The sequence below is a fragment of the Leucopleurus acutus genome (genome assembly GCF_964270905.1).
Source record: "Leucopleurus acutus genome assembly, chromosome: 8".
Lineage (NCBI taxonomy): Eukaryota > Metazoa > Chordata > Mammalia > Artiodactyla > Delphinidae > Leucopleurus > Leucopleurus acutus.
Genome location: NC_139151.1, coordinates 86154103 through 86179850, shown reverse-complemented (window position 1 = coordinate 86179850; position 25748 = coordinate 86154103). Strand labels below are relative to the sequence as shown.

The 25748-nt window shown below is 46.3% G+C and overlaps 1 protein-coding gene across 4 annotated transcripts in view; it reads right to left on the bottom strand.

The window, feature by feature from the left end:
• The window catches only part of CD44 (CD44 molecule (IN blood group)), an 86286-nt gene that overhangs the window by 44090 nt on the left and 16448 nt on the right, over positions 1-25748 (bottom strand). For all 4 annotated transcript variants that reach the window (XM_082843867.1, XM_082843864.1, XM_082843865.1 and 1 more), the window contains exons 2-3: positions 6778-6943; positions 3110-3243 (exon numbers count right to left, since the gene is read on the bottom strand). In XM_082843867.1, coding sequence (XP_082699993.1) covers positions 3110-3243; positions 6778-6943 — 300 coding nt within the window. The remainder of the gene's footprint in view (positions 1-3109; positions 3244-6777; positions 6944-25748) is intronic.

The window sequence follows — 25748 nt, the reverse complement described above, 5'->3', positions numbered from 1 at the left end:
GATTTGTTAGAAAGGCCCTGAGATGAGCTTCCTGATAGGCTGCATCTCAGAAACCTTGCGCCCACCACACCAAAATGGCCAAGAGAAATGTTAATTATTCAGTCTAGCCAATCACTCAGTGACATAGAAAGACAGCTTCCTCAATGCCCAATACATACTTGTTGAATAAATGAGTGAATGAATAAACAGATGAATGCAGAATCTTCCCCTAAATTCCTCCTTCAAAAGAGAACGAGGTATTTTACTGAATGCAAACTTCAAAAATGAACTAATTCAGGTCAGTTCTCTGTGTTAACACAGAAGTCATCAACTTGTGCTGGGCCTGACCCCTGAGAAAAGAGGCAATAAAAAGCAGGAAGCCTTATCTTCATTTGTAAACCATAGGCCGTGTTTTACAAAAACACTGCTGAAATTGTAAGCTTATAGAAAGTATCTGCTAAGGTGGAGCTGGCTTTGGTCCCTGTAGCCAATTTGTGTCAGGATCACATCACCAGGTCCTGACCACTTGCTTGTAAGTCTCAAGCTAAGATGGATTCAAAGATCTTTCCAATGGGATCCTTGGCATAGAGCACAAGGTTATCAAGATCTGTCTCTCACTCAACACTCCCATCACTCAACTCTAAACCAAGACATTTAGAATGTATTTATCCTTAGATAAACATTCTTCCCCAGCTCCTTTATTTTTCATCTCATGACTTCAACAAGATTAAATCCCAAGACAAGAAATATGCCCTCTGGTTCCTTCTAACTCCACTCTGCCCAACACACTACTGAATGCATGTCGCTGATCAATAAACACTTTTTTAAAAACATATAGAAAATTGATAAAAGTGCTCTAACCATATTGAGTAAATTTAGATATGAGAAAAGGAAAACCATCGCTTTGAACTTTACTACTTTGCTACAGCTGCTTTGCCACGCACTACCCCCCAGGACATCTCAAGCTTTTTAACAGAACTAACCTCCCCAAAGAAGAGGAAAGTTCATCAGTACCGTTCACTCCCTTCTTTGAAGATGGGCCCAACCCTATGGGCAAAAAGGACAGGGAGAAAAGTCTCAGTAGTAACTGGCCTAGACAGCTTCAACTCCAGGTGATAAAACAGTGGGAGCTTCTCCCTTTTTGAATGAAGGTTCTTTCCAGCAAGGGACACCAACTTGTAAACCAGGCGAGACAATGTGCATACACGACAACATAATTTATTGCATACATTCACCCGAAAAGATTCAGTGGGAGAAGCAACAGGCAGTGCCTCTCCAGAGGCTGGAGAGTATGCAGCCTTGAATTTGCCCTTCCCACGTGATCAACCCCTTCACCTAAAGCATGAAGCCTTCCCAAAACCTTCCTCCGACCTCTGACATTAAGCTAACCTAGTTAGAACACGTGTGGCTCTGTGTCTCTTTCCTACTGAATTGCATGTTGTTTTTCTCATCATGTTATTAGAATAGACTTTCTGGTATAGGTATGGGGACTGGATAGCGACCACGTATTGTTTAGCCTCAGTTGGACTCTCCTCCTTGGGTCAAACTCCATTTGTGTTCTTTGCTTATATAACAGGGAAGAGTAAACACTCTGTAGTTTTCCTCCTTTTAAGTGCCCCTCCATCGGTTCAGTGACCTGTATAAATTTGACATAATTTACTGGCCTCATGCACTCCATTTCAACTAACCAGCCCTGATATTTTCTCTTTCTCCTAAGTGCTAGAATTCCCTTCTGAATTCCCACTCTCATCCCTGCTGCTCACACAACAGTGGATGGGTGGGGAAGCCAAAAGCTACCGATGTAACCTCACAATTTCTTTGATGCCCCTATTTAAGCTTAAAAATCCATGTAGATTTTATATTCTACTACATATTACACATATGTAATATCTGTGTTTGATTTCTAAAAACAATGTCTTAAGTCATCATGTAATAATATCTGTCTCATATAAGGAATATCTTAAGTCATCTTCCAGCTAATTTAACATCCCCTTCCTACCTTTAAGGAAACTGACATGTCAACAAGATGTACCACATTTGCCTTGTGACTCCGTCTTCCCCTTCACACACTCTTAAACCTTCAGGGGGGAACAGAAGGCCCCGTTTGAGAAGTAAGACATTTGATGGCTGGCATTCAAAAATTTGACATTGCTGGGTTTGACTCCCTTCAAAAGACCCTGAAGACCCATGGTGCACAGAATTTCAAGATGTTGCTAGGGCCTGAATTAGACTGGTAAGCACGAGTCTCCAGGCTGGTGGTTGGAAGCAAGTCCCTTACACAGGGAGGGGGGCCTGGCCAGCAGCCCAGCACGCATATCCTAACTTGGCTTTCTTATTCTCTAGCTGTTGGGTTTTCAGTTGTTGGGTAAGGACTCAAGAAGGTCAAAGGCCTACCATATATCCTCCCAGCCTTCTCTCCAGCCCCAACATGTAACAAACACCTCCAAGCGAAGCCATTTGGCTTATGCCCCAATGCTACCATGAGATTCGATTCATGTCGCTCCCTCATTCAAAACCCTGCCATAACTTCCCATCACGCTGAGAATAAAGTCCAAACTCTCTACCATAGCTTACAAAGCCCTATGCGACCTGGCACCTGCCTACCTCTCTGACTTCATTCCCTGGCTTTCTCCCCTCTCATCACCGGGTTTTATCCACCATGGCCTCCCTGCTACTCTCAGCACAGGCCATGATGCTCCCACAGGCCTGGCTTTGCACTGCTATCCACGGTGCCATGGCTTCCCTCCCTCGCTTCGCTCAGGGCTCTCCCTATCCCCAGCTCCTCAGAGGCACTTTCCCTGACTATCTTCTCAGGAAAACAAAGCATCCCCAGCACTCTGTAGCCCGTTGCAGCTCCTTGCTCTGCTTTCTTTTTTTGTAATGCTTGTTACGCTCTGACTTTATGTAAGTTATTTAATATGTATTTGTTTACTGCTGGCCTTTCCAACTTAGTAGGTAAGCACCCTGGAGACAGGAATCCTTCTTCCCCTGGAGAGATACTCAGTGAACATCTGTTATGTGAATGGAGGCTACACGAATCCCCACTTAAGCTAAGATGGTCAGCCATGTTGCTGAAGGCTGGTAGGGCAAAAGCAACCCAGAACACAAAGCCAATCCACTTGGAACGAACCTGAGGCATTGAAGCAATACGTGTCATACTGGGAGGTATTGGATGTAAGGATGTACACTCCCGTGTTGTTTGCAGCACAGATGGAATTGGGGTGGATCCGGGGGATCACCACGTGCCCATCTATGAACCCGTACCTGCAAAAGAAAAACCAGAGGTCATCCACCCGCAAGGCTATAAGCAGGGATTTCATAATATGCCATCGAAGGACATTTCATGCAGTGCAATACTTCCTTCAGTTCACCCCAGGGATGCTACAAGGTTTCGACAACTGAGTTATGGGAAAGCCAAAAATAACAGCAGAGGGACAGTGAAAGGGACCAGCAAGGCTGATGAAGACAAAGTGATTTTTTTGGAGCTCTATAAAAAGTGTTTGAAAAAATCGATTCATGAAAGAAAAAAAAATTCATTTCAAATAAAATCTATGGTCAGCAGTCAGGCCAGTTTGAACAAGCAGAGGGACGCCCAAGTCACAGAATGACCCCTTGACGATGTGAGACCCACTCTGGCCCGCCATTACCTTCCTATTTGCCAGAAAATACAGAAAATGACTGCCTCGCATCAGACAGAACTAGGTGGCTCTTCGTTTCAGTCCACGAATGGCAAACCTGCCTTATTTCCCAACCCCTCCTCTTCTTTCCTGGCCTCACCTTTTCCTGTGATTCCCTCACGCCAGACCTCATAGTTCTAAACACAAAGCCTTGTTTATATGCCATATACAATGCATCTTGTCCCATGAGCATCTCAGGCATAATTCCATTGCCAGTGGAAGTAAATCGACCGTCATTAAAATGGGAGTCAGAGTAATTAAGTAGATAGCAATGCCTCATTAGCTCAGGAATTTTCCAGAAGCAGCAGAGAAGTGCTTAAGCCCCTTTGCCCCACCATGGTGTTTCTGGGAGCGGTTTGGAGCCGGAGGCTCTTTCAGATACAACATACAGCACCCAGCCTCTTCGATCAGCATCGTGGTGGCTGAATACTTACCGCACGATTTCTCTCCAATATAAAATGCCTCAGAAAATGAGATGTGGGCTGAGAAAATACCATTTACAAGGGAAGAGGCAGAGGCAAGGGAAGAGCAGAGAGGGAGAAGCTAAAGCCAACAGGTTTTTGAAAATGCAGTGCTGGCTAAAATGCACAGCCCAAATCCTTTTAATCTTTCCTGCCAGGGGTGACAGTACGTACTGCATCACCCTGCAAGACCTATGGGAATGGTGGTGAGTCTGAAATTTCTAAGCACATCGAACTCATTATGTCTAAGTTGCAAAAGCTGACATGACTAATTCCTCATCTGAATGGCCAGACTGGTTTCTCCAAAGACTCCTGAGCTTGGTGCGGGGAGCGGCCGCAATTAAATGTTAGTAAGTTTCCATGTATCTGAGAATTGCTACTAATCAGGGTGGGGCAGACAGAAGAGAGGAGATGCTAAGGTTCTTCCATCCCCCGTGAGACTCTCGCATCTGTCCTGTGGCAGGTATCTGATTCATAGCTACCTGAGTGAAATTATGGAAATAAGTTTTGCAACACTTAAAACCAGCCATGGGTAGAATGATAGCTGTCTTTGGCACAGTTTTTCTTCGTTTTTTTAAAATAATAACACTCCTTGGTGAGCCTCCTGCCCACCCCATTCCCATCACATTCTGCTAGCCTGTATCATACCGACATTCTAGAATTTAACTTATTCCTGAGTTTTTATCACGTCGTGTCGACCGCTGGTTTTATGTGTCATCCTGTCTATAAGTTGGAGATATTAAAATTTATATATGTGTGTACTTCATGAGTAGGTTGGTGTTCCCAGGGAGGAAAGAAATACTCAGCAAATCCATCCATGCACCAGACTTTCATCTCCCTTTTGCTCTCAGTCCTTAGGGAGGGCGGGGTCATTAAATCTTGCCCTGGCCTCGGAAGCTGGTCTGGTATCCGAACTCCTCCCCATGAAAGTGATGTGGCCCAGGGTGGGCTGCAACTAAGCCTCAGTTGCTTCCTCTGCAAAGTGGGGTCATATAACCGACCCCTGGTGCAGTCTGAGGATTAAGAGAGGGATATGGGCAGGTGGGCTGGGGTCACCCAGCATCTAAGGGCTGGGCAGGTGGGCTGGGGTCACCCAGCAGCTAAGGGCTGGATGATTGGCCAGTGGGTACAGTAAGAACTTCCCCTGTTTTCAACATATGAGAACTTTTCTGTATTTAGCAAGTTGGCCTTGTCTGCATTTCACAATCAAAATTCAGCTTACTAAATCCACTTTCTTAGGCCACTGACCTAGTCAGGGCCATAGTTAAACAATTAGCCTTAGGAATAGAATAAGTGGACCTGCTAATTAGCTTTCCTTCATTGCAGCCTACAGCTCAGGTTCAGAAGTTACCAGAGCTACCTGCTCCTTTTATATTCTCCCAAGACCCTGCTCTGAACACACACACATGCCTGCACACATCTGCTCTTTGTTTTACAGCAGTGCTGCTCATTAGAACTTTCTGCAAAACAGAAATGTTCTATAATCTACGTTGCCCGGTAAAGTAGCCACTAGTCATTTGTGGCTAATCGAGCACTTGAAACGTAGCTAGTGCCAATGAAGAGCTAAAGTTTTGATTTTATTTAATTTTAATTAAGTGTAAATAGCCATCTGTGGCTGGTGGCTACCATATTAGTGCATTTGTGAAGATGCGCTTTTTCCTCAACAGAAGAAGTATCTCAGTTCCCACCCATACTATGGGTGCCTGACTCTGTAACCAAGGACAGGGGATAGATGTAGTTAACTTACATTTAATGGTTTCCATAAAGAGTTCTGCAGCTTGACTTTTTAAAAAGCAGCCTGTGTTTGCGTGTTGAAGAGAAAAGGGAACCACGTTACCTAACGCTATCACATTGCAAAAGTGCAGAGGGGTAGCTGCAGGCTGGGGTGGAAACTTCAGAGAGCAGTTGTCCAGATTCCCCAGAGCTCTTCTAAAGAAAACAAACCAAACCGAAACACTTCACCACGGTGGTCACCACTGCTCGCTCTTAATGTGCACCACTTTCCACAAGCACATGAGAAATTCAGAAAAATAAGGGCCATGCTTGCTGTGAATATCCTGGAGCAGATATCCTGGGCCTGAGGACAGCTCCCTGAGCACTGTGATGTCTGGTAGGAGGCCTCTCTTGGTCCCTCTCATCGCTTTCCCATCTCTTGTAATAATACATCTCAGTAATTTTCATGCCCTTTTCTCTCAAATCAGAGCAACAGAGAAGAGAAACAAAATCAAAAGAGAGAGAGTTGTTTGAAAAACCTGCTTTAGCCAAGTCTGCAGGGTGAAGACCCCACCAGGCACAAATTTATTTCAAGCACTTATTTGGTTCCCTTTCTCTTGTGCTTCTGACAAGGACATTGCACGCTTCTTCAAAGCCTGGAGAGCATGTTGTGGAAGCACCTCAGGCAAGTGGCTTCCAACACATGACCCTTAAGGGCCTCCTCTAGGCAACCCCTCCCTCTGTGATTCACAAAAGTGTCTTCAGCCGGCCCTCAATTTCAGCTGGTCATACTGGTTCCAGATGGACTTGGCCAGATTAATGGGTGGTGCCAACTCTTCAGGCAAGCAGCCATTCAGCTGTCACGGAGGAGCCTTCCTGGGCCTAAGCCCCACCCCCTGGACCCAGGCAGCCTACTTTCCCGCAGCAGGTGGGGGCTGGTCCCTTACCTGCAGGTCTCAAACCCTGCGAGCAGGGCTGCCTCCATCTGGGCCATGGTGGGCAGCGTACAATTGAAGGCCTTGCAGAGGTCAGCAGCCTCAGTCTTCGAGATGCTGTAGCGACCATTCTTCTCCACGTGGAATACACCTTTGTATCGGCAGGTTATATTTAGATCTATGGGATGAAAAGAAAAGGTTAGATTCTTCTGCATCAATAATTTGGAAAGGATAAGAAGTCTGTTTTAGAGCAGCCTCATTAAAAAGACAAATAATCTTCCCTACTGGCCAGAGCCTTCAACATTCACTGTAGCACTTCAAAGCATCACTACTTCACTCTCAAATCTGAGATAAGTGGCAGAGAGTAGCATCACTTTTACATTCTCTCCGCCGACTGCTCTACAACAAAGTTTTTACAAAGCATGTGACTTATTTCTGATTAGGAAAGTAGCACAAACTTGGGGAAAACTTACAAAATTCAGGGAAGTAATGAAGGAAAAGCAAGTCCACCTCTAAGAAAACTACTGCAAACATTTTAAACATTTTGCTATATCTTGTCTCAGTTTGTTTTCTGAATGTGTGTGTTATGTATATACTTGCGTAGTTTAAATGGTACTAAATATACAATTTGAGGTGTAGGAATCTTTTTTTTCCACTTAATGAGTATTTTCCCACAATCACGTGGTACGGCTCCCCAGCTGATAACCTCCAGTGACTTCTAGTCACACCCAAAATAAATTTCCTTATCATGGCTGATAAGACCCACACGACCTGGCTCCTAACCTTTAAGTAGCTCACTCTGTTCCAGGCACAAAGCTTTCCTTCAGTTCCTTTGGACATTCTGAGCCCTTTCCCACCTTAAACATTTAGGTCTGACTTTACCATTTCTTTTTTTTTTTTTAAGATTTTGCAAAAACTATATTGATAGCGTATATGTGTGGAAGTCAGTTCTAAGGGGGAGTTAGAACAAGATGGGATAGATGGGATACAAAACAATACTGGACCTAACTTACTGACATGAGTGCATTTTACATGTTTAGGTTTTTTTAAAATTTTTTATACAATTTTTAAAGGTTACACTCCATTCAGTTATTACAAAATATTGGCTATATTCCCTGTGTTGCACAATACATCCCTGTAGCTTATCTTACACCAAGTGGTTTGTACCTCTTACTCCCCTACCTCTATATTGTCCCCCGGCCCCTCCCAACTGTTAACCGCTAGTTTGTTCTCTACATCCGTGAGTCTGCTTTTCTGTTATATTCACTAGTTTGTTTTATCTTTTAGGTTCCACACATAAGTGACAGCATACAGTATTTGTCTTTCTCTGACTTATTTCACTTAGCATAATGTCCTCTATGTCCATCCATGTTGCTGCAAATGGCAAAATTTAGTCCTTTTTTATGGCTGAGTAGTATTCCATGGTATATACAGACCACACCTTTTTATCCATTCCTCTGTTGATGGCCATTTCTGTCTAGAATGTACTGTCCTCTGATCATCCCATTTTTGTTTTTCAACTTGAAATCACCTCAACTTAGGGTCCTTCCCTGAACATTCTTATCCAACCCTCAGCGTCTCCCTCAACTTACTATGCTTTTGTGTCTTCACAGCAACTTGTCTATTTATTTGTGCATTTGGTTTTTTCTGTCTGCCCTTTCTTTTGATGGAAACTCCAAGAAAGCAAAGGCCTTTTGCCTGTTTACAGCTGTTTCTCTAACACTCACATCAGTGGCTGACAGAGAGCAGATGCCCCATAAATATTTGTTGAATAAATGAACAACTCCTTGGAATTTCTTCAAAAACACACTTTGAACATATCGCCAGATAGATCCAAGACCTGTTCTTTACTCGCAAGAGTTAATGTGTCCAAAATGAAACCTAACTGCTACCAACCAGTTTAAAAATGATTTAGTCCTAGGACTTCTGTGAATTTGCAGACATGAATCTGAAATCTCAATAAGGAGCTGAAAAAAAAAATCACCTGGTGTTCCCTGATCCTCTGTAACAATCTCAAAAGACTTCAAAGCCCTTAACTGAAAACTCAATATTCTTCTGTAGGATGCCCAGTTTGCACCTGAGTAAACGCCAACACAGAAAGGTTCTGTCCTTGAAGCTGTCCTGCTGAAGCAGAGCACTTCCTGGAGCCTCAAAGACAGTCAGACATTGACTCTGCCAATGCCAGACACCACTCTGTCAGTCCCAATTCAGACAGAATTGGCTTTAACTCAGAATCTCTCTCTCACGTGGGTGGGTCCACAGGTCATCAGGAAGATTCTGCTTACTTATCAATGAGAAAACTGGGGCTCAGAAAAGTGAGCTGCCCGAGGAAGTGAGAATTGCTGTCCAGAGCCTGTCGTTGCCTTCCTGAATCCCAGTTGCTTTGTTTTACATTTCTGAGCTGATAGCCAGGGCGGAGAAGCCTGCAACTGCAGCGTCCCTGGTTACCCAGCAACTTTGGGGTTCCGTGTGGCATCACCTTTCAAAGACCCTGAGAGGTGACTTGTATGTATGTATGTATTATTTATAGGTGAAGAAACTGAAGCTCAGAAAAATGAAATGGCTTTGCAAAGTCACCCAGCCATTAAGTGGCAGAGCTGGAATTCCATCTCAGGTCTGTTAACGCCAAAACCCACGCTCCAATCCACTTTGCTATGTGCCCAAGAATCCTTTCATATCATTAGAGCAAGTTTTCACTCTGGAGGGGAGAGATACACCTAAACAACTGTTACATAATGACAAAGATAGGGTCAGTGTTAATGGGATTGTACAGCCAACAAGTGCTTTCTCCTCTCTGAACAGGAAGCAGCTTCCAATCACCAGAAAACAGAGTCTGATGAATGCAGATCGAGATGATAAGAAAACTGTTAAACTTCTCTACAACCTTTCTCAACTCTGAACATAGTAAAAGAAGACATAAAAAATAGAGCTTTTGCAAAGACATAAGCCAACATCAAGTGATTCTCTTTTCTTTGTATCATTAGCATGGAGGTGCTTTTAAAAAACATTAGAACTAGGTGAAATGGAGAACACGTGTTTTGGGGAGACTAATTCCTTTTTGGAGTGGTGTCCTTTGGAAGCCACTCACACAATACTTGGCTGGTGAGGCCAGGGGAGCACAGAGGGGGGAATGTACAAGGCCCTTTTGAAACGCTGTTTGTTTTTACTGACATTTTCAGCTTTGGCCTCGGTCGGCCAATCTTTGCCAAAGGAGACTGTCACGCTGGGTGACCGTCCTTCCGGGGGTCCCCCGTGTGTAGCTTACAAAAGAGCAGCAAAGCCTCCCAATCAGTTTCTTGGAGGTGAGGGAGACAGAGGACACTTCAGCAGATGCCAGGAGAGGCAGACCGCCCATCAGCGTGTGGCCAGGTGGCTGCTGTCACTTCTAGGTTAAAAATAAAGTCTGAGGCATGGATGGTGGTTTGGAGCTGAATGACAGTTTCTGTCTTATTAAAATAAATCAGAGTTTGCCACCTGGCACACAGAATATGCAAATGTGAAAGGAACCGATTCACACTGAGACGTTTGAATAAAATCCCTTGAGTTCCACGGGCGGCAGCCAACATCACTTGATAGATGATACACACAGGAATGTGTAAGTGTGTTTCTAGGTGTACGTGTGAGTAGTGACTGTGTGATGTGTGTGCTTGAGGTCAGCCAAGACAGGAAGGGCCAGATAAAATCAAGCTTCAGCCTTCCTAGAAATGCGAGGCTTACCCAGCGTGTGTAGTAGGTGTCAGAAAAGGGCTGCTGAATGAATGAGGAAATTCTATGCAATGTGAGAATTCCACGGCTTACATTTATCTTAATCTCACACATAGAAAAGGTCCAACTCCTAATCTTGATGGCATTCAGCCATCTGGGAATTCCAAAGACGGTGCCAAAACCTTCACTTCAGGTCAACAGTATTCACAGTTCCTCCCCTCTGGGTCCCTCGTGTCTTAAAAAGGACCAAGCCTTCAGGGCTGTGTATCCGTTAAGCCCTGATAATTAATGAAGACTTTCCAATAGGCTTTCTTAACACTTATGCAAGCAGAAATTATTATCCCAAAGGGTATTGATGATACTAACAGCAATCACATATTGTGCACTTATGTATATGCCAGGCACTCTTCTAAGCATTTGACAAGTATTAACTCATTTTATCCGTAAAACAACCCTATGAAGTAGGTAATATTATTATCCCCACCTTTCCCAATACCGAAACTGAGGCACAGAGAGGGGAAGAAACATGCCCAGGTTCACAGAGCTCGTCATGATGGAGCCAGGATTCAAACCCAGCCAGTCTGGGCACCGAGAGTCCACAGGCTTAACCACCAGGGCACACTATACTCCTCACCCCGATTTACATAACTTGTTTTGCTCTCTCAACCTCCCCCATGTATAGCTGAGAATATCCCCAAGGTTCAATTAAGGTTAAGGTAAGGCCGAGGCGTGAGTAGCCACGGACCACAGACCACTGGACAGGCACGCGTGTCCATGGCAATGGCACTGGCCACACTGCAAATCCCTGTAGAGAGGCTGGACTCCGGAGATATCTGTGCATCTCTCGTGAGAAACGGAGATCCCTGTGATGCGGGAGCTGCCGTGACTCAAGGGCCTAATATTAAATGGCCGATTGCATCTCTCAAACAAGCCCGTCCAACTGGACGTGAATCAAGAATGTTTTCCGTTAAGCCCTCTGGTCTCCAGTAAATCTCCTGTATCATGTAATAAAGGAAAGATTCCAAGTTCCTCCCTCCAAGAGACCCAATGGGCAACATTAACGTTTGGAGGCCACTTTCAGATTCAGGGTGGAGCCTTTCTGGAGGGTGTTCGTTATGATGGGGTTGCCAGGAGGACAGAGGGGTCATCGGCCCGGCACCCAAGGATCTCATTGCCCACGTGGGAAGAGGTCGATCAATAACCTGTCAGGGAGACCACAAAAAAGGAGCTCTGCAAGAGAACTGTTTAACCAGCTCTCTGGCACCGACTCACATGAAGGCTGGTGGTTCAACATAGAAGAGATCCACCCCAAACTGGGTTCAAATCCTGACACTGCCACTCACTCCAGGTTACACAGCTAGTTAGTTTCTTACCCTCTCTGACACTCAGCCTTCTCCTTGATGGGATGACAGTAACATCAGGGTTTGTGGGACTGTGAAATGAGACAAGATATGTCAAACACTTGATACAGCGTTTGGCACTTAATCAGAGCCAATGGGTATTGCATACTTATTAGATGGCTGATCTACTTCAGCTAAATTAATCCTCACAAAGGTGCTATGGAGTGGGCACTATTGCCAAACCCACTTTAGAGACAAGGAAACTGAGGCACAAAGAGGTTAAACAGTGTATCTAAAGTCACCCAAGTGGGAGAGGCAGGGTTCTAACATCTGTGCTATGCTGCCAATTATGTGGGGTTCCGGGTAAATTCATTCTTATTTGGATAAACCAAACTGACCCATAACACCATTAATTTTACCTGTATTTTTCACTAAGCCTCACATCAAGGAAAATAGATCTTTCTAGTAAAATCGCCCTGGGCCTGAGACACATAGCTTCTTGGTTTGCTCCAGTCACTTCGAGAGTGAGAGAAAAGCACGGCGTCTGCTGAGAGCACAGCACGTGTAATCTTTACCCAACTCACCATTATGTGCACGTGTCCAAATTTTCCTAAGAGGTGAGTGAGGGTGGGGATATTACACAGCCGACTAGCCATGGAGCTGAGTGACAAGACGTGTTCAACCGGAATCCACAAGTTGGTCTTCCAGGGTCTATAAACCTGGGAAATTATACTCAAGACTGTGTGTGTACGTATATACGTGTCCACATGCTTGTGTGCACGTGTGTGTGTGTCGGTGTTTGGCTAGAGACAGCATCCCTCAGTTTCCATTAGCTCCTCAAAGATGTCTGTGACAGAAACAGGTAAAGAATTACAAGAAATGATTATCTTTAAGGGCTCTTCAGTAATTAGAAATTCCAGGATTCTGGAATTCTGGAATTTCCATGTGGGCTTCGTGACAGCAGGGACTGCATCTCGCCTTCAGCATGTGTCCCCAGGACCCTGTGCAGCACCACACAGAGTAGGCACATGTGGGACAAATGAATGAATGAATGAATGAATATTCTCCCCCACACACAGGACAAGCAGACGTGTAGGATGCAAACAGAACACGCCTCGGGTCCACTCCCCACGTCACGTCTAAAAGAATCACCAGCTGGGCCTGGTTGAGAATTCCCTAGCAGACACTTCAAATGTTTAAATGTTTTTAATCCGAAGCATTTGCTTCTGAGAACCTCTGCTGTTTTCCCTGAAAGCAAATGTTTCAGAGACCAACTTTCAGCTTGGCAATTGGCGTTGTCTGCCTGGACTTTGCGCTGTCATCTCAGAGACGAGCACAGCCTTTTCACATCGTGTCATAGGGCCCCTTCTGAGGCCGGATCGCCTGAGACAGGAATGACAGACACAGTGCGTCCCATGTGAAGACCACAGGAGATGATCTACCATCACGCTGTTTCCAGAGACTCTCAATTCTCTGAACCAGACTTCTCCAGACGGTCCAAAATGAATTAATGTATTTCCCAACAGGCGCCGCCTAGATGTGCCTGGCTCCTTCTGTCATCTCCTCAGGAAGGATGAGGCAGAATTAGATTTTTTTCTGATTTGGTCCCAGAGTAGCTATGTGTCTGGGAAAGTTGGTTTTCTTGAAGATGGGAATAAGGCCAGTTCCTGAGACCCAAGGACTTGTGCAACTCCCACGGCCATGAGAACAACTGCAAACATTCACCTAGCGCCTCATCAGGCCCATAGGAGGTTTCCAACATTTTACACCTAAAAATTCATTTAATTCTCACAACAGTGGTATGTGGTAGGCACTTTCGTTATCCCCATCTGATGCAGGAGGTAACTGATTCTTTGAGAAGACATGAATGACCTGAGCTAGGGGCTAGCGGACCTGGCTGCAGACGGGGCAGTCCAGCTGGTCGTACTGCAGTGTTAAGTGGCACCCCGTGGGTGGGACAGACGCTAAACTACAGGAAACCCTCTTCTCCACGTGGTTTCTAAAGTGCAGAGAGGTGAGCATTAAAAGAGAACTCTGCAGAGAGGAATTTGAGCTTGTTCAATATTATTAAATATTAATAAGCTCAAATATTATTTTAAGATCACAGGTCTCTTGATTCTGGACCAAAGGCTTAACAGGGCAGGGCCCTTTACTCCAGAGCTTGGGAAAACTTAGATGGGAAAACCTGCCTTAGTGGAACTGCCACCCTCTCCCCAAGGCAAAGATTCCGAGGTCTCTGTGTTCGCTGGCTTTCCCCCAACAGAGGTCTGGCTTCCTCTCTCTCATTCTACCTGTGCTCTTCCCGAGATCCCCCTGGGGATCAGAGACCCCCCAACCCCAGCTTCAGCCTCAGGCCTCTTCTGTCCTTTACAGCCTGAGGGCTCTGGCCAAGGCCAGGCAGAACAGAATGAAGAGAGGTTGGCCCAGGGCTGGGATGCCAGACCACAGGCTGTCCTTGTGACATTCCGAGATGTCTGTTGCCCAGCCCCCAAACCTCAACAGACCAGGCCCTTCTAGCTGGAGCATGGCACTCCAGGCTCACTGCATCCGACTCCGTCGAGCCCCTGGAGTCAGTCACATGCAAGCCTCCTGGGGAGAGGTGGCCAGAAGCACCAGGGAGCTCTCCACATTTTTCATCTTTCTAGTGTTTATCATGAAGCAGCCGGGATTCGCTTTCTGTCCTCTGATTTGCTGAGCTCATGTCTGAAAAAGATTATGCCACATCACAAAACTAACCGAAATGATCCTCATCAGAACTAGGGAGAGACCGATAAGGCCAATTGTTCTTTAAAGCATTATTGCTAATTGGATCATCTGCGTTTAAAGCGAGGAGGAACAATGGCCAGCCAGCATCAAAAATTCTCTTGAGATGCAAGAGAAAACAAAAATCCACAATGACTGAGCGTGGTCCCCCAGCCAGCTGTGAGAAAAGCAGGACCTCCGGGGTCCATAATTGCTAGATTCCTGACTACTGAACTGCTTTTATAAGAGGCCTGAGCAAGCCGTTCCAATAAAGCCACAGTCCACTGTCTTAATGGGACATGAAGAAGCCATTCTCTTCTTCATTGTGATTGTTTGATGTCTTCAAAGCCCAGAAGTTTCCATCTGGGAGTCTTCCTAGCTATTATAGCCCCTGCTGCCACCCAGGCCTGCCAGTTCAGAAGGCTGGCAGCCTTCCTGCCGCCCCACATCTCTCGCCCCCATCCCCTGATGCCCATGTGATGAGCGCCTGGTGAAAGGGTCTATTGTTCAGCATCCCATTCTGAACGAGGCCAAAATCACACTCAGTGGCCGAATCGCCTTTGGCTGCCTCGGGCAGGCCATAAATCTTGAAGGACTCAGTCTCTCCCCGAATCACCCTGGAGGCGGGTGAGGGTTTAATGAGCAGAGAAAATAGTCATACACCATCATACCGAGAGAATTTCCTCCAGAATGTGTCCTGGGTTGTTTTCAACTGAGCGATTCATCCCTTGGCACTTAGAAGGGAAATGCACCCCAACTTCTTGGTGCTGGCTATATCCCCTGACCTCTCAGCTTTTGTGTCCAAGGAGCCTGTCATGGCAGCCAACAAGGGCCCATCACATCCACTCTGTCAGAGAAGAGTCCAAGGGTTCTCTCAGCCACTACACTGGCCCTTCAGTCTAGGCCTCCAAAGAACGAATCCAATGAAGCTCTTGGACTGTTTGTACAGAGTCTGAAGAAAGACCCCCACCCCTGCCTCCTGGTGGAGTAATGGGAACTGGGGGAGGGGAGAGGGTGGGAAGGTCTGGTTAGGCCCCCATTCCCGATCCTGGATCCAACAGTCTTTCTGGCAAAGGAGAGTGTGTCCCAGAACTGTTACCTCAGTACCCAACTCTGTGAGGCCATTGGTCTTTGGTGAGCGAGTCTCCGGGAAGACAGCTGAGGGAGAGAAACCACAGTGTGTGCCCCTGCGTGTTGCCATGGCGACCGGGAAATGTTTGGCTTTGGGCCTGAGACCTTGTTTTCTTCTTTTTTGGACCATATCTGTTTAGCAGACTGGCTAGCACAAACCCAGGATGTGGTAAATGAAATGAAAAAGCATCTCAGGGGCCCACATGGGGTTTTTCCTGTTGCAAGTAGAAAAAAAAGAGGTCCTACTTTTTGTTTCATAGTTAGATTTTTTTTGGGGGGGAGCTAATTACAGTTATAACACCTAGCTCAGGTACAGCTTTGGCTCAGGTCTGTGGCTGGATCTGTGACGAACTGGCTGATTTTAATCTGAGGGAAGGATGTCATGAGAGCTGAGGTGGGCTGACACTGTTATTCACAAGTAATAGCTGCATCTCGCGGTGGTTAGTGAGCCACTGACACGCTGATGAGCCATGGGCCCCCACCTGGGAGAAGGACAAACAATTCTAGCCTGACTCCTGTTCATTATATGCTGTGTGATGTTGAATAAGTCACTCTAGATCTCTGGTTCACACCTAGCCTTCCTAACTCCCAGGATGAAGCAGGAAGTTAGGAAATGCTTGAAGCTAGTGGGATAAAGCGGGGAGGAGTTATATGCACACCTGGGACAGTATGAACATCTCAGAAAGCTTCCCAAAAATCTAGTATTCTCCAACCCCAGCAGAACAGGTGGATCAAAGTACAAGTGTCAGTCATAGTGCCATGGGGGAACTTTCCATCTCCAATTATGAAGCATTTCCATATCCAAAAGCAGCCCCATGAGGCCCATCAGGTAGGTACTATGGCCCCATTTTACAGATGAAGAAACAAAGGAGCAAGAGATTCAGAGACTCCAAAGTCTTACAGAGTTTGAATAAAACCTAGACCTCAACTCAGATTTTCAAGGTCTTCTGAGTTTCCCCATTACCCGTGGTGCTGCCCTTTCCATCTTGGGTGTCAGCAAGCAAAGGGGAAAAGTGACAGCACTCAGACAGAAGAGAGTGGTTTTCATACTTTTCTTCCCCTCCCCCTCCCAATGACGTCTTAGGCAGAACCACAATATTTAGGATAGGGGAAAGCAGAGCTGCTCCCGTGGGAGCAGGAGTGAGGGTGGAGACCCCGGAGCCTCGATCCTCCAGCTGCTCATTCTTGCCCAGCCTCCACCCCACCCCACCAACGGTCCTGACACCCTCCACCATGCTTTAGGAGGCTGCGTGGAACACTCTGGAAACCACCGCAGTAGGGGCCAATCATAACAATGATAACCACCCCTTGGCAAGGCTTGCGATGTGCCAGGGCCTCCAAAGCATCCTAAGACGTTTAGTTGCCCCACGTGACAGCTGTGGAAGCAGAGGGTCAGAGCGCTAAGTACTTAGCAGCTCCAAGGCTGCAGCCCAAATGAAATGCATTGTATAAAAATGCTTCACAAGTGATACAGGCTTAGCATGTTTTTTTTTCCCTGTCAGTCTCAAGAATAAAAATACCTTGCAATGTAAAGTTCCCCTTAAAGGTTGTCCCTGGCTCACCCTGTGGAGAGGAGATAGCAAAGTCTGCTTTTCCAATCCTAACCTACAGGGATGGGGGCTGGAGAGCAGTGGACTCGAGGGGATTTATAGATCCAGAAACTGAGGTGAGGCTGTTGTCCTTCAAGGTAGAGCCATCCAGATGGAGGGGAACAAAAGGCCACCACCAACTCCCACAGAGTCCAGCATCACCACACAGTCCAGGGTATCTCCAGCTCGGATTTGATTTTCTCTTCCCTATCTCTTTTAGCATCCTTTCAAGTGATGAAGACAAGATTCTGGAATTTATGGAGCTGCTATCGTGTCAGACATTAGTCTAGGTGTGGTAACAGGTGTCGTACCGCGCGATCTCCAGAGCAGCTTTGAGAGGTCAAATCATCAATCCCATTTTGCAGATGAAACAAGTGAGGTCCAGATCACAACTGACTCAACATTTGCTGTGAAAATGGCAGGGCCACGAGGCAAACGCTGGGATGATATCTGGTGTCTGACGTGAGTTAGCCCAGATGTTTACCAAAGCCACCCCCCTCTGCTTGGGGCACACAGATTCTCACACTGGAGGCTAGAAATGAAAGGACCCTGTGGGGTGTGGTTGGGACAGGTCCTACTGCTGAGCCTGTGGCTGGGCTCCCCAGAAATATTACCATGGATGGAGCACCGACTCCACACTGATTATCTCATTTAATCCCCACAATAAATGTATGAGATAAGGACTATTATTGACATCAGACCTTATTACAGATAAGAAAACTACAGTTTAGAGAGGTTAAGAAACTTGGTCTTTTCCTATTCATTTATTTATATAATTAAATGTAAGTTGCCTTTATAAGTTATTTTAACTATGTCATAAATATGTAATTGTTGGCGTTTTACTTGTTTTCCTTATTTCTGAATTTTAGTACTTGGAATAAAGACTCTTACTATAATGTCAAAAAAAAAGAAAGGAACTTGTCCAAGTTTGCACCATTAGGGGGTCAGGCAGCCTGGCCCCTCTCTCTTAAATGCCACACGAATGCCTCTCTCCTCACTTAATTTCAGGAGATCCCAGGTGAATTGCAGGATAATGCCTCTTGCCAGATAGTTTGAGCATCTACCGGCTTTGTATTTGCTAGTGTCACGCCAATAGAGTTGGTGGACGGTGACTGCTGTCTCCTCCAGTGGGGTAACTAACAGACCCAAGGAGATGGGGACATTTTCATAGAGAAGTGAGTCCTGCACTGGGACTTAACAGCCCTGTGCCCTAGGCAGGGGTGACTGTCTCAGGATCACAGTGAGAGGAAAAGGTTGAGGAATGGCTTGGATTTCTGCCTGGCTTCGATAGTAACTCCCTACCTCTTCTCTTTCCATGACAGATGGTACCTAGTTCAGACACCCCTTAGATTGATGGGTTTTATCCTCTTTCCCCCATGGTACCACTTCAAATTCACAGGAGGGACCATGTCAGTCACACTCCGATGGGCACCAGGTACCTTGCCATCCCTAGTGGCCTCTTTCCCTGTCACTCAAAAAATCTTACCCAAATGCAAATGAGTGAGCATGCAAAGTCTTCTAGGAATAGCCATGAGTTTGCTGCAGTTTATAAGGGAAGAAAGTCATTCATAAGCCTTGGCACCTGGTTGTCAGTAGCCCTGTACTTACAATTTACCTACTACCAATCCTGACCTTCACGTGGGTTGAGATAGAACAAGAACCATGCCTTTAGGTCACCCCTTTCCTCTTCAAATGCACCAGCAGTGAAGTGATGTAGCTGCAAATGCATTTGTTTACAACAACAAGTATCATAAGTGACCAAGGAGAGTTCTAGATTTTCACTGATTCCGAATTAGGAGGGCTCAGAAATCATCAGGTCGTATTTCAATGACTCAATCGCTCTCTTTTCTCATAGACTCTCTCTCTCTCTCCCCATCAGATGCTAAAGTGAAGAGGGGTGTGAGTGCTCATGTGAGTAACAGGCCCCTTCCCAGTCCCTTATTTATTCTCCAGATGCTTTTAAGAGTAATACAAATGTTTCAAAGCAGAAACCCTATCGAGGGAGAGGCTGGATTGAGGGGATAGTTTTTAAAAATCTGGGCCAAAAGATTTCCAGGATCAGTACCGTTCCAATTGCCCTGTGAGCTAAGAGCTTGTAATTCACACCTCTTCCTGAGCTTTCAATCTCTGAAATCTCATCTGTAACCACAGATGCCAGTTGCAAACGCCAGGCTCCAGAGAACACGTTTCTGACAAGCTTTTTTAAATCTGACTCAAGCCACAGGGTTTGGACCAAAACCTTTACCATTTCATGTGTAGCCGGAGCGGGCCAAGCATAACTTCCTGCTTTTAAGGAACACGGCTCACGCAAAAAGCCAGGAGGCTTGGAATGGAGGAAGCTACAAATGATCCTCCTGTGAAGTTGTCAAAGAAAATAAGATCTTGATCTTCCTTCAACTAAACAGCCATCGAACATGGCAAGAGACCACACCCGGGTGAAGGCCTAAGCTGCTTTCAGCCCGGACACTCGAGAGGCATCCTGGAAGCAGCAGGATAGGCACAACAGGGCAGGGCCTCCTCCTATGAAATCCGTGCCTCCCAAATTGGTCTTCTTAGGGCGTGGCGCAAGGCATCCGTTCAAAGCACCCTCTAGAAGATGTGAGTGTTATGTACCAGATATGAACCTGGGTGCCGAGGGGACATACGAGGTCCCTGCCCTGAAAGAGCTTATGCTCTAGTGTGGGGAAACAGACGATATACAGGGAAACGATTAGCATATAAATAAGGCAAGTTCGGGAGCGATAGCGCTACACAAAAATAAAAGGGGAACAGGCTGCCTTTTCGGGCAGTCTGTGTGGTCTGAGGCACACTCTTCTGTGAACTTATGGGCGTATTTTCCCTACTTATTATGGAGCTCTTGGTGAGATCAGATACATGGCGAAAGGAAATACCACCCCCCCCAACACACACACACAGAGATTAAATCAGATTTGGAATTCATTGCCTTCCAGGGTCCATAACGAGATGTCCTTAGCATGTGGACTTAGTAGGGTAAACAAGGCAGACTTGGAAGGCAAAGGTATGGCAACCGAGCGACCCGGCTTTGTGGATAAGAGTTCCATTTGAGTCATAAGCTGGGTACAGGGTTGATGGAAGATGGCTCCGTCTGCCCCTTCTGGGTCTTGGCCTGAGCTTCAAGGAGGTAAAGCCAACAGCGTGACAGAGCAGCCCGCCAGAGTGCAACCGTGATGTGCCCACTCACCGGCCCTCTGAAGGCTTACAAGGATCTCCTGGCATCTTCAGCCCCCCTTAGTTTATAGTTACTAAGGTGACAGAGCAATTACCCCTACGCTATTGTAAGATGACACAGCGGCCAAGGTCATAGTCTTTCGTATCAGAAAGACTTGGGTCCAAGCCCCATCTTGGGCTCCTGTGGAATGTTGGGCACACCATGTTTTCTTAACCTTTCAGCCTCATTAGTAAAGTGAAGGCAATACCTGCGTCATGGGGTGCTTTTAAGGTGTCAGTGGGGAAATGCACCTGCAACACGTAGCAAAGTACCTGACGCTTAGCAAAGTGGCTGGGACTTGATCGATAGTAGGCAATCATCTCAAAGATTAAGTGGATGTAAGGCTACTTAATCATAAAGGGCCTCCCACTCTGACAATTCTTGATTAACTGGTCAGCCATTCACTGTATCACTGGTAGTAGCCACTCAAGACCTCCAGTTAGCAGCCAGAAGCCTAATTGTACGATACATGCGCTCCTACTCTATATAATACATATGATAGATAGATAGATAGATAGGTAGATAGATGATAGATAGGTAGGTAGATAGGAAGGAAGGAAGGAAGAAAGAAAAAAAGAAAGAAAGAGAGGAAGGAAGAAAGAAAGAGAGAGATGAACGGATGGATGGATAGACAGATGGATAGACAGACAGACACTATCTATAAAACATTATTCTAGGAAGAAGTATGCCTCAAGTGATACTAACACACATAATCAAAATGGGTTCCACTGGGATTATGCCTTGTTCATCCTTATATCCACGATGTCTGATACACAGTATGGTGCCCAATAGATGTCTCTTTAGTTTTGTGGGAAACGCATTAGAGTCCAGTGACCTGGGATCTAGAGTTGGACTTCTTACTGAGAAGCTGTCAGTACTTATCAGTACGGCTTCAGTTTCTTTATCAGAGCAGGAAGAAGTTGGCTTTGGTGGTGTCTAGGTCCCTGGCCAACCTAACGCTCTGCCTCTGGAAGTCTATGTTTCTTTTAAACGTGTTCTCTAAACACTCCAGGAACCCGAGTGGCTCCCTCCTGCCTGCAGGGTTGTGGCACATCCCTCTGGAATCAAGGCAGTGGTGGTGTGATGGGTGCGTCAAGCAGGCTGGAGTGGCCAGCAAAAAGAAACAATAGACAAGAGTGTTACCAGCATCGTTCTCTCCAATTACAACAGCTAAATGCCTTCCAGCACACAGAGACTACAACCTGCCCCATCCAAGCTGGAGGGAGAGAATGGTTTCAATTAAGGGAAGCATAGCAGGATGGCTGATCTCCTTAGAGAGACTACTCCGAAATTACCACCAACAGCCCCAGCGCTCCCTGCAGTGAATTTCAGCAACACGGGCCAATGCAAACCATTCTTTAGTTGTGAGACAATCCTCAAGTGAGGTGCTTCTCAGCAGCTCCCCCCTGCACAACTGGAAGTGGAGACGCCCACCCCCAATTGGCTCCCTGATCGTTGGTGGTCTCGGAGGTCCCACTGCCAATGGGAAGAGCAAAGAGGGAAGTCCCCTTCACCTGTTTTCCCGAAGATAACTCTCGGTGGTACTAAATTGTTGCAAGGTCCTTCATTGTCAAGGAGCCAGAAAAATCCAGATTCTCAGGAAAAGGAGATGCCTTGAATTTTCAAGGCCTCCAGTTCTGGAGATGGAAGGACAGGATGGGTCCCATAAAGCTGAATGGGACGCTGGTGTGAGGCGGGAGGGAGAGGATTGAATCCCAGCCCCACCCCGTGAGAGCGGAGCTTCTTGGACAAGTTACTTCATCTTTGCGAGCCTCAGTTTCTCAGCCTGTAAAATGACTCTAAGGCAATTCAGTCATTTATTTATTCAGTGGATATCTGATATTTGCTGCGTACCGCCAAGAGAGGTTTATGGGAGTTAGATAATAAACTCAAGGGAAACACCAGCGTTGCATTTGGTTCATAACAGGTGCTTAATTTTCCTTCTCCCACGGGAAGATAAAACCCTGGACGACGAGTCACAGCTCTCCCAGATACCAGGGGGACCCCTCGGTTCTAATTTATGATGTATTTACACCACGAACAATCATCTGTGTTTCGATCATCTTCTGTTTCAGCCCAAACAACAGTCTGCAACCACACGCCTATGAAATTAAAAGCAAAATGAGAACCTGACAGAGAAGGCAAACACTCCTATTAAAAGGTGCAAAAGTTTTAGGCACTTCTGAGGCGTGGCTGGGAGAGGCCAGATGTTCCTTTCTTTAGAGCTGAAAAGAACTGAGCAGGTAGAGACAATTCAAGGTATTTGGGGAGATAAGAGGCTTGAACACCCCAATGATTGATGGGTGGGCACCTCATGTACTCAAAGGCTAGTCCCCTCCGCACCTCCACAACCAGGAAATTCTAAGCCCGGGCTTCTGGGGAGGAAGTGGGCTTTGGGAAACTTCAAAATTTCCAGAATGAGAAGAAAGCTACTGCATTAACTTGCCCCTAAGGGTCTTTCTATACTCTGAGACCAGGGAACAGTACTGTAAAGAAATACTTCTACCCAAGAGGGAGGAAAATACCATTTCCTCCTCCAGCCTCACTGCCGACTGCCAGCACCGAGGGCAGGAAGAGGCAGATCCTGCTGAGACAAGCAGCCCAGGAGACTGCCTGTCATCGTGCAAGTAAAGACAGGACCCGGAGCGTGTTTCCCCACTCGCTTCCACCAGCTTCTGCAATAGCCAAGCTTCCCGGAACATCCTATGCCGCCTTATCTGCCTGGCAACAGTTGTGCCAGTAAGCACGGGGGTGCCAGCGCTTCGGTGTGCCCTCCCCCCAAATTAAATGAGATCTTATTGGCTAATGTTTTGCCCAGAAATGGAATGAAAATCTTCCAAAGGCAGCTGGAAGCATGTCTCAAGTGCAGCAGGAACAGAGTTTGGGCTGAATGGGGAAGGGAGAGGTCCCAGGTCTGATACTTACAGTGATCTCAATGACTACCGAGGATGCTTTTTGCTCCCTGTCAGTCACTCCGCACACGATCACAGTTGGTCCTGACACAACCCTGCACGTAGGTATTACTACTCCATTTTAAAGATGAGGAAATTGAGGCTCAGGGTGTTAAATCAATTGCTTAAGGCCACAGAACTGATGAGGGACAGGACTCGAACCCAGATTTAACTCCAGGACCCAGACTGCTTGCTGAGAGCCGGAGATACCAGACTTCGATCCCCCTCATGCATCCCTGACCCCTGTACTTAGCCCAGAGGCTAAACTATGTAGGACGATGAGTAAACACTCTCTAATCCAGCCTTTAGAGGAAGGTAGAAAACCTGACTTTGACAGACACTATTCCCTGGTGGCCTATTTCTAAATGTCTTCCAGGGGGTCTGGGAAGCTCATTTGGCGAAGAAGCTTGAATGCGTCTTGCAAAGGTTTTAACAATGCAAACAATGCAGAATACAGAAGTAGCTGCTGACTCTAGCCTTCCAAACAATACAAAGAACAGGAAGCTCAACGAGATAATAGGGCACCTTTCCTCTACCCTGAGAAACAGTCCTGAAGGAAGGCTGGAGATTACCTGATGATACTTATTTGAAAGGAAAGAGAGCTGCCCCAAACATGTTCCAGAAGCGAGCCACAGGGAGCCCCTCCCTCTGCCCCCAGGAAGAAGAGTCTAGAATATCCAAGGCTTGCCTTCCCAAACCTTGCCCCATCTCTTCTAGCCCTCAGCAGAACATGTTTCCTCCTTGTCTTTCACATCCATGAGATATTGCACATATTCAGCCTCTGTTTGGTACCTTTGCATGAAACCATGGAAGAGACTGTCTCTTAGGTGACGCCAGCCAAGGAAGAAGAATGGAAATTGGGGTGGTGCATGGCCATAAAGGGAGGAGAAAAGATGTGGTCTGCTTGCTGACCCTCATTTGCTTTTTAAGTACCTGCCTCTTTTTCCAATAGACAGATATAGATAGATAGATAGATAGATAGATAGATAGATAGATAGATGAAAGATACATGGATACATACACCTATAAAGTTTTTTTTAATTGAATTTGGACATCACGGCCTGAATCCACCATGGTAAGCCACGATCCCACAAATCCAACCAAACATTCAAGTGGACACCGGCCTTCAGAAAAGAGAAGACCAATCCCAAGTTTATTCATCCAACAAGGTTTCATTCAGTGCCCCCATGGGCACTGTGCTAGGCACTGGGACCAGGGCATTGAAAAAGGTCGGCAAGGTCACTGTGCCAAAGGAGATTATGGTCCAGAGGAGAAGACAGACACTCAACAAGTCAACAACACAGCACAGTAAACGTTGTAACAGAAGTGCAAGGTGCTGAGCACTTAGTCTAAAGGGAAGCCTTTCCTCCCCAAGGCCTTTGCTGTACCCAAGAGATGCCTCAGAGAGCTGAGAACTGAAGGATGGACTGGGAACTAGCAGACCAGGCTCAGCGGGCCTCACAGTCAGGAAATTCACCCTCAAAATAAAGCGTAAATCATTTCAGTTTGATAGAATCCATTTCCTCAAGCTCTTTCATCATTAGATTTTGAGAAGGAGAGGCCCCCTTCCCATGTAAGAAAAAATCACATTCTTGAGGTCCACATTAAACATCCCCTGGCTTTCTCTTCCCTGGATTCAGTCATTATAAATCCTTTAATGATATTGAAGTGATAAAAAGGAATGGAGGGACTTCCCTGGTGGCGCAGTGGTTGAGAGTCCGCCTGCCGATGCAGGGGACACGGGTTCGTGCCCCGGTCCGGGGGGATCCCACATGCCGCGGAGCGGCTGGGCCCGTGGGCCATGGCCGCTGAGCCTGCGCGTCCGGAGCCTGTGCTCCGCAGTGGGAGAGGCCACAACGGTGAGAGGCCCGCGTACCGCAAAAACAAAACAAAACAAAACAAAACAAACAAAAAAAAAAGGAATGGAAAAAAAATTTTAAATCCTGAGTTTCCCTCGGTGCTGTTAGATTCATGAGCTAACTGCATGTGGAGGCAGGGCACTGGCCCAGAAAACCCACCTGTCCACCTTTGGGCTTATTAAATGTTGAGATGTTGGGCCCTTGAACTATGGATTCAAAGAAACTATTAGGAAAGAGTTTTCCTGCTTATGAAAGAGCAATTATTAATATAAAATTCAATAGTCAATTCTAGACTCCCTGAAAGCAAGTCAGATCCATTGGGAGCCAACATAGTGTGGTGACGTGGACATCAACTCTGTGGGTGGACAGCTAGGGTTCAAATCCTGAATCTGTACTAATTAGCTCTATGACCCTGGGAAAGTCATTAAACTTCCCTC